The sequence below is a fragment of the Sparus aurata genome, chromosome 1 (genome assembly GCF_900880675.1).
Source record: "Sparus aurata chromosome 1, fSpaAur1.1, whole genome shotgun sequence".
In the NCBI taxonomy this organism is placed as follows: Eukaryota; Metazoa; Chordata; class Actinopteri; order Spariformes; family Sparidae; genus Sparus; species Sparus aurata.
Window position 1 is genome coordinate 7,786,996 of NC_044187.1, and position 10,198 is coordinate 7,797,193.

Sequence of the window (10,198 nt, forward strand, 5' to 3'; positions counted from 1 at the left end):
CTGCATTGATGCATACTCTGTATTGGAGGGCTGTATAGCTGGTTTGTATTGACACTGTGTGAATAAAACTGCCAGCATAGAACTAAGGTCCGCTACTTGTGTTGCTGTTCACACTGCTGTGGGCATGTTGGTATGGTGATGTGTGTTGTTTTTGGGAAATGCAAATGTTAGATCAATGCAGTCATTTAGGTCTGTGAATCTGTTGGTCAGTCACTATTCTTCTGAAGGCTGTTGTTATTAAACTATTACCAAACCAAAAAATGACGTCTTTTTAGAAAATACGGGAAAAGGTATCATTGCAGTTACTCTCATTTGTGTTGTTGCTGAACAGTCATGACATATATAACATATATATGTGCATATGTGCATACATGAAAATATCATTATTATCTTTGTGATTTTATTTTTTCATCCTGGTCATATTTATACCAAAACATACCAGTAAAAATCTACCTCTGATTTAGCCTGTATCGATCAGCTGACTTGTCATGTACCACACGAGACAGGTTTTCAAATTTTTCAGATTCTTTATTTCTTTATTCTATTTTTAGTCATGCCAGAGAGTTCATCTCTAAATCTGATGATCACATCTCAGTGATTACTGAAGAGCTTGTATCACATCAAAAAGTAGTGCACTGAGGAAAAAAAGCTTATCACTCCCATTCACACACAAAGCCATTATTGACCAGGCACCGGCGTATCTTAAAAGGTCATAGTAGCCTATCGCCCCACTAGATGTTGATTAGTGGAAATTGTGCAGAAATTAGTATCTTTGTTTTGTGACAGTGAACCATTTAATAAATAACAATTTCTTAAATCATGCTCACAAGTCTATTGTACTCCAATTCACGTAACCCTAATAAAATAAGTCATAATTGTTTATCATTGTGTTTTTTCATTCTATGAATGTATATTAACAGTAATCACAGGCTGTAATAGCATAATAACAGGCATCATCCATTGAATTTAAGTATTGAAAAGCATTATAGAATTGTCGATATCTCTTTTTTTTCATCATAGCAGCATGACAGCAAGAATCTGTGAACAGCCATGACAAACATAACCTTGTATAACTTTAACCAAAAATTGGCTTTTTAGTTTTCTTTTTTATCCAATCCTTGTATTCACAGACGTCTATAAATCCAAGATCTGCAGCATTTGCTTTTTCACTTTCACCCATAAAAGAAATTACACCAAAAATCATGTTCCCACGCACCACTCCTCCTCCAGCGTCCCCCTGTAAGAGAGATGTATATATTGCTTGTTTGGTACAGATTTTTGCATCATTTATTGAAAAGATTATTGACATTAAAATGGTTAAACTATTACTGTAATGTGATAATGTGACTGTAGAAAAGATATACAGTTAGAAGCCATGACTACTCACAGGACATATATCCACTGTGGAAGTTTCACCACAGAACCAGTGGTTATAGGAATACAGTTCATGAGTAGTCTTGAGCTTCGTACAGTCAGAAAGCTTGATGTCTGCACATTGGAGTTTATCGGATGGAGCACACTCTAGAATAAAACAAAGAGTTTTTTGTTGTTATGTTTTATGAATAGTCTACTTATCTTCACTGCTACTATCTACTACTATTATCTGCACATTACAAATGAAATCATATTAATCATACTTCTTTTGATTTAAATATAATCTATCCAGACATGTTAGAGAAATCAAATCCAAAATCATCTTTAAATGTTAAAATGTGTCACTGGTCACTTCCTTTCACACTCAACTAAAGTTGAGTGTGAAAGGAAAGTGCACTGGCAGATTTATGTCTTATGTGTATACTGTAATTGAACAAAACAAAAGTTTAAGACAAAATAAAAATGTATTTAATTTAATGAGTCAGCAATGTAATCAATCATACATGCATAAATAATTACACTAGCTGTGATAAACATTGATAATAATTGTTATAGAACATGGAGGATTCATCTCACCCCTTTTGTTATCTTCGCCTAGGGTAGTGACTGCAGAACCTGCGATCTTAACTGTATCAAGTCTGAAATACAATTCAAAAAAAGATAAAGGAGAAGTTTTTGTTTTTTTTACATTAATAACCATTTTCTTTTTAAAGAAGTCTAAAACATGAATGAAAACAGAAAAAGCTTCAACGGAAAATATTTTTTCTACATGAATATTGCATTTTTTAATTTCACAATGAGTTGAGCTGTCAGATGCATTTAAAGAGAAAGATCACAACTTACGGCTTGGGTTTTTGCTTCTTACAATCTGAAGGAAGATCTACAGGTGTAATCTTAGGAAGGTTGACTAGGTCAGGTAGCTTCAGCAGCATGATGTCATGGATTTTTTTCTTATCCCCATACATCACAGGCGGTTCTGTGATCATCACAGGGTTCAGTTCAGGGCCTGGATGCACACCTACAACCACTTTCATACCCCTAAAAGTAAGTGGAGGTCAAAGGGGAGCAACACTGAATTAATGGAGATACATTTTAAAAACAGCAATAATGGACAGAAGCAATGATATCTTTATTTAGGGAATGCTTTAGTGCTGATTTGCTGCTTCAGGGTTTTCATATTGAATTCATGAGAAATATGTTTACAGATTTTAAGTTTAACTGTTGCTCTCTCACCACTGCCAGCAGTGAGCTGCTGTCAGAATCCAGTTGTTCTTCAGCAGAGAGCCACCACATAGTAGGGCACCATTTTCTGTAACAAGTTTGACATGGTACCCACGTTCACCTGCTGGACACTCATGTCCTCCAATGATCCTTTTCTGCAGATCCAACACTGTGCTCACGGTGACACCTGAAATAAAGAAGTCCACCACCAGGTTACTGTGAGTTGAGAACAACTTTTTAGTAGAGAACAACTTGTTCCATCTTTAGAAAGTGAACATATAAATGGTGGAGTGTTTCCATTACAGCCCAGTATCACAATTTCTTTACAATTGCTAACACATTTCTTTATGCTGAGTTCTCCTTTATAAAACTCTTCACACACTTCACAAACATGTGCAACAGTTAATGTCACATTCAACACACTCTAATGCAACAACACACACATCTCAGAGTCAACTTTGTGGCAGAACACTGACAACAGTAACACTTCACACAGTAACACAACACTAAGTACTATTAAAGCATGTGTCACTATTGTCTTTAAAGCAGCAGATCTTTCTACATTCATTCAGTTATTTAGAAAGAAGTTGCTCATCCTAACTACATGGATTGCGCCACCTGCAAATACATGTCACATAAATAAACTTTAAACATTGTAATGAAAGGCATTTTGCCATTTTTGCAGAGTAATTTCAACTTCACAAAATTAAACAAAAGTCAATCCAGCAAGACACTAAAAAACTACATATGTTGTATTTCTCTAACTGTCGCTGTCCTCTATGTCTTTGGATAGTGAATGTCTTCTACATTTACATCACACCTTATGTTCTCTGTTGTAATGCACCTGGGAAATAATATGTTCTGATCTGTCCCTGACAATCTTCTGCAGATATGCCAGACGTCCAGTATTCACTGCACCAAAGAGGGACATGTGACTTGGAATGGCCTGCAGCTGCAAGAGAACTATGGGCAGCTACATTCTCCGGAACATACTTGACCCAAAGTGTGAGAGTGTAAATTGTTTTCCATCTCTATGTGCATCCTCCAGTGGATACTGTTATTACCTGTTAAGATCCATCGCAAAACAACCCTACAATATCCTCACTAAGTGCCTGAGCCTGCATAACTTCCTCATTTAGTTTCCGCTTCCTCCCTACTGAAACAAGAGGTGATGTGGTCTTCTTCATGCCTTTTCCATTCACTGATGATGCAATGTGAGACTTCACAGGTAATTACAAAACATACAATAGTTAAAGTAAGTAATAGATGTGTGAAGCATAGTGGTCTACTCACCGACGCACAGCAACAGGAGAAGACTTGTTAAGCCACCCATCTTTGACTCTGACTCTGACTCAGATTGCCCTCATGGTGTAACAGTGGGGCCTTTTTAAACATGTCCACACTGACCTGTTGGCCTTCCAGCCACCAATCACCTCATGTAGGTTTATCAAATCCACCTCATTGGCTACAAAGTTCTGGACTGATGCAAATTTCTGATGATGTGCTCGTTGCACGTGTCTCACATTAAGTGATGACAAAAAAATTACAAAGAATAAAACCTATATATGTTGTTTAAGTTTAGATGAGTGGAAATCTTGTGAACAACTGTGGACTGTGAGAAAAGTAAAAAAGGGTGTTGGTTCATCACCACGGGGACAGTGTAGCAGCCTGCATGGATGCAACTCATGAGCTGAGAATGTTTCATAGTTTAAGTGATGAATGAAACAGATTCCTGGATCTTCATGAATCTGCTTCAAAAGGTACAGATATGACAGGAAATGAACATTCAAAATTAAGTTATTCAATCAAGAGATGGAATATAATGAACCTTTAATAAATAACGGTGAGCTGTGGAGACTTTTACTGAGGAAGTCAATTTAAAAAATGAAAAGTGTTTGTAAAACATTAACTCACAAGTGGCGATAACATCATAACTGCACCTGTGTGTGTGTGTGTGTGCGTGTGTGTGTGTGGAGGTGGAGGCTGTCCATAGAAGGAGCTGTGGAACGTGACATTTGACAAGTCTGTGTTTTTTGTCTTCAGTGCTCAGAGTATGTTCATGTTTGACAGCCTGACTGTCCACTGAGGCTTTCATAAGTTAATGTCAGTTTATTAGTAAAATATCTCTCAACTTATCGAAAACAAAGGAGCTCAGGTGAGACAGTCCCAGCTCTTAAATTCACAAGCTGAATTTTTATTGGCTTAATTGTACATAGTATTTTAATAAACAAGCGTTGGCTCACTGCTGCCTCTCTTGTCCGTGTGGTGAATGTATCCAAATGTCAATTTAAATCTCACTATCTCTGTAATTTCTGTTGTTTTTTTTTTTACTTTGCCCTGACCTCATTTGTACTTTGTTCTTATGAAGTCAATTTAGATTAAAGGTGAATGTGGTTAGGTGTTTAAGTGTGTTATTACATTAGGTGTGTGTGTGTGTTTGTGAGAGAGAGAGAGAGAGAGAGAGAGAAAGAGGTTTGGAGGTGAAGGCAGTCCATAGAAGGAGCAGTGGAACGTGACATTTGACATGTCCGTTTCTGTGTTTTTTTGTCTTCAGTGCTCAGGGTATTTTCATATTCAACTGTCAAATTGTCTAACTGAAGACTTCTGATAAGTTTATTCTAGTTACTTAGTAAAATGTTTCCTCTCACCGTTGGGTTATCCAAAGAGAGGAGCTCAGGTGAGACAATGGTAGTAAATTCACACACGTTGAGTTTTTATTGGCCTGATTGTACATCGTATTTTAATAAACGAACTTGGCAGAATACGGCCTCTCTTGTCCGTGTAGTAAATGTGTCTAATTGTCAATTTAAATCTCACTATCTCAGTGCAATTACACAAATGTTCTGTTGCACACATTTGTTTCAGTTTGACTTTTCTTGACCTAATTTTCTTTAACTTTGTCTTGTGAAATACTGGATACATTAACTTTCTGCATGCATCAAACAATACATGAAACAATCTGAGGAGGAACATTATGTCTTGAACTGCTCACATCTTGAAGGGGGTTGCCTGCAGTTATAGAGTATTTCCATGTTATGTTACTTTATAATTCTACCCCACTACATAAAATCTGATGGCTTCAGTAAGTTTCCATTTACTTTGCAGAGTCGGATTATATAGATAATATAATTTAACATTAACCAACCAATAAATAATTATGTATTTTACATGCTTACAGATGTTTACAGATTAATGCATCAATAATTTAAAATCCATGATAGAATGTCCTGAAATGGGCCATAAAGCATCAGGAGTACTCTTACTTTGGTATTTTTAAGTATATTTTAATGCTATTTCATGAGCCGAAGTATAGTTTTTATTGCAATACTTGTAAGAGAGTAATTGTACTAATTGTTATTTTTATTCATGTAAAAGATCAGAATACTTTTACCAATACTTCTTGTAAGTACACAGGAGGTTGACCCCAGGAATGCAACAGGGATAAAGAAAAATAAAGGAAAAGGTACAAAATTAAAGGAAGAGAGTACAGAACTAAGTGAGAAGGAAAAATCCAATAGCAGGATTGAATATAATGAATCACCATCTCAAAGAGTGTGTGTGTGTGTGTGTGTGTGTGTGTGTGTGTGTGTGTGTGCGTGTGTGTGTGTGTGTGTGTGTAGAGGCAGGTGCATGCAGGGGGTTCGAGGGTGGAGCCTGTACTCACAGCTCAGACTTCAACATCAGTTCATGAGCGAAGTTTAGGTGAAAATAAATGTTAAGTTTTTCTTCCTTTTTTAAAATGTAATCATATTTTTATGTTCAACTTTCAGCGCTGTCCACTAAACATTTAACTTAAGGGTTTCTGATAAGATTATTTCAGTTACTTTCTTTCCTCTCGCTGTTAGCTTATCCAAACAGAGACTCTCAGGTGTGCAAATAATAGTTTGTAAATTGACACACTTTGACTTTTTAATGGCCTGATAAATTGTAATCAGTAACAACTTTCATTGTGCTCTCAAATGGACTTTAGTGCTTTTCTACTTGTCTTGGGCAACAGGATTTTTAAACTTGAGGACAGCAGGATCATTGTATCATATATGTCTTTATCATTAAATAACTGACGAAAAATATAAACCATCAGATGTTTGTGATGCTTTGAACAAATATTTTGTGGCTGCTGGAAATTAATTTGACATGGTGTTCTCAGGTTCTGCTTTTAACAGTCAGCTGCTGCCTCATGAGCCCTCAACAAACCATTCCTCTGTGTTCACACAGCAGAAATTCACTTCCTCTATTGTTAAGGAGGCACGTCACGGTGTAGATATCGGGACAGCAACTGTAAAGGATAAAGCAGACTAGATTTTTTAAAGCTGTTTCCGATGAAATTACTTGATTGTTTTAAAGTGAACCCTTCTATTAAGGCTGTTTTTGGCCTCGTTCCAGCATGCCGCCCTGTTTTAATGATTTGATCATTACATTTATTTGTATTAAATGCTGATAATTACTTTCAATTATTATACATTTCTAATAACCACTCCTGCTCTACCACCATTCCAACAATGGTGCCCCATGTGAGGCAATCTTAAACTAGCTTTATTACCATATGTATCCGCAATAATAATATTAATAATACTGGATTATTAATTTACATTTTTCAAACAAAATAAACATTATTTTGTCACCACAGTGCAATGACATACAACCATGAACATTGTGAATTTCACAGTTTTGCAAAGAAAACAGGATATCGTAGAACAGAATATGTTAATTTGCTAATGCTTTTTGACACACTCAACTGAAAACGTAAGAAAGACAATATATGGTATTCATTCATCTAATTACCTCATCAACCTCATTGTCTTTTTAAATATAGGGACTGGGGAAGCCAGAGAATGGAAAAGCTGTGGAAAGCTCAAAATGTTATGAATGTTCAGGAACAAGACCACACCACTCCCTCTCACTGATTCGATCACCTGTGCAGACTTGAGAGGTGTGGTTAACCCTTTTCTCTCCTGATGAAGGGCATTTCACAGCAGCTCAGCAGTTGGCAGTTGAACCCTGGTCATCCGGAGTCCCTTTTGCACGTAGCTCGCATTACAGTGCTCACAACTGGGGCTCCAGTTTCTTCCTATCTGGCTTAATACCTCTTTCTCAGTAATTCTTCTTCTATATCTCAGGAAGCACAGGGGGATGATGCAGCCACAATATGCTCATTGAGATGTATCCCCACCCCTGCGATCCTAGATGCACCTTTTTAATCTTTTCACCCCTATCCTCGACTCCTATCATCCAGCGAACACGAGCCTCATCCTCTTCTTACCTATAACAAACCTTCTATCAATACAAATAAAACAACTTTTATGCTAAACAATGTTGTGGTCTTTGTTACAGATCAGCAGTTTAATTATTAAAGTGTAATAGTTATCATGTTTGGGTATGAACGTGGTAGACTCAGGCTGCCTGAGGTGCAGAGGCAGGGATAAAAAGAAAAAAGGGCATCAGCTGCATGTGATGGAGCACCAGTGTGCAGAAAGTTTTGTAGAACTTAGCAACAATGCTGCAGATTAAAACAGATTCATGAAGCTCCAGGATAAACACTTACTTATGAAGATGGATGAGTCTTAGTGTTTATCCTAGAGCTTCGTCATTGGATGAGACTGGCCTTTACATCTTTTTTGTATTTTTTTGGTCTTAGCAAGAAATTAAACTGATCAACCTCTGGGTATCTACAGTAGTGCAGCATCTAATTTTTGCCTTCTGTTTTGGGTTTCTGTCCACGGACACCTGGCAAAATATTCAAAACTGCTTCTGTGGTAGTTCCTGCTAATAATAAGACAATCCCAATATAATGTTGATGAAGGTTCTCAGTCATCCAGGTCATGGTAGAGTACAGATGTGCCAATGGCTGCTATCAAAGCAACCTTGGCTTCCATAACACGTCAGCAGTGCCACAGGCTGATCGCCTCCATGCCACGCCGCAGTGATGCAGTGATTCATGTAAAAGGAGCATTGACCAAGTACTGAGTGCATAAATTAACATACTTTTTAGAGTGTTGATATTTCTGTATTATAAATCCCTTTTTTTATTGGTCTTATACAATATCATAATATTTTGAGATGCTTGGGTTTTGATCTTCATTAGCTGTAAGCCCTAGTCATCAGAATTTAAGCCAAAAAGGCTGAAATATTTCACTTTATGTGTAATAAATATAGAATATATGAATGTTTCACTTTTTTAATGAAATCAGGGGAAAAAATGAACTTTTATGTTCTCATTTTTTAGGTGCACCTGTAAAGAGGAATAGAAATACTTAAATTATATATCACTCATAACCTGTTTAACATAATGAATAGTGTTTGATGTTGTTGTAACTAAATTGAATTGGTCACATAACATAAGTGACTTGAGAAATGTTCTTCAGTCAGATCTATTTGAAATAGACAATGCCAAAATAATTTTTTGAGAAGTGTTGCCATGTATTGCAACAGTTAATTATCTACAAAACAGCACTTTACCACTTATGAAGTCTAATATGATGCTGTGTTTCAGACAAAGCTGGATTAAAAACGTTGTGCTCCACACCACCTACAGGCTCATACTGCATACCTGTTCATTTAGAACACCTTAACACCAGAACACCTGTGCAGCTCATCATCGTCAACATAAAACCTGTACTACACCCTAGTGGTCAGTATGACTAAGGTCAAGGTCAAATTTTAAGTGATGACAAGGCTAACAGGGCCTCCTGTTATATGTGCCAGCTGTATTTCCCCTTAATAAAGGTAGTTCCTGAACACAAATTGTAAAAAAAAAAAAAAGAAAAGAAAAAGAAAGTAAACTCTGAACATGAAGGCAGAGATTACTGTTTATTATACTATGTTTCATTGAACTGGGACGCAATTCCATTGAGGCCATCAGAGATACACACTGTAGAAGATTTAGTCAACATTTTGATCCCACTTGGGTTTGCAGGCATATCCCTTTTTTCCTCTGTTTGCCTGATAGCTAATATTCATTCTGACAATGGGTGCGTGCATGTGTGTATGTGTGCATGGTCTGAAGTATTCACCACACGTTCCTCCTTTATAAACACCAATTTGTGTTAGGAAAAGGTGATGCATGTTTTTTATACATCACATTATTGAGGGCACAGTTACACTTAAGCAAAATGACCAGTGGAAATAATTCACGTCCTGTCCACTTTTTTTCACGTGAAAACTTTTGCATCTGATATAGACTGAGCATTGCACCTGCAGCGACTGTGAATTGCTGGAAATTTGCTGATAAGGCTGATGAAATCTGCTGCAAAGCGTTTCCTTTTTCTGAGATTACATATTCTCTATACATACTGTAATCCCTGTTTGTGTGTAATCTGAGCTACCCCCCTCACCATCCTCTTAGATATTGTGTGTTTGACCCTGAACATGATGAGAAGAGGTGGTGGGCAGTGGGCAAATCTGGAGCTGGGCTATCGGGTGCCCATCCAGACATGAAGGGATAAACGGTATTAGTATATTCTGTGCTATTTGGCTCTTTTTTCTCCTGAACTTTTGATTGGGTGTAACTTTTCAGTTTACCAATAAAAAAAACAAATAAGCAAGGTCAATATCCCACAAATCTATACATCAAATACTTTTTTTATAGATGAACACTAATTATACA

At 36.8% G+C, this 10,198-nt stretch overlaps 1 protein-coding gene across 1 annotated transcript; it reads right to left on the reverse strand.

Moving 5' to 3' along the window:
- Positions 1-507: 507 nt before the first annotated feature.
- On the reverse strand, positions 508-3,954 carry LOC115589334 (kallikrein-8-like). Its single transcript, XM_030430180.1, has 6 exons — positions 3,889-3,954; positions 2,608-2,782; positions 2,218-2,412; positions 1,951-2,012; positions 1,388-1,521; positions 508-1,237 (listed from the first exon to the last, which is right to left on the reverse strand). Exons 1-6 carry the CDS (start codon positions 3,926-3,928, stop codon positions 1,076-1,078), a joined length of 768 nt encoding a protein of 255 aa, XP_030286040.1. The 5' UTR covers positions 3,929-3,954; the 3' UTR covers positions 508-1,075.
- Positions 3,955-10,198: the final 6,244 nt, after the last annotated feature.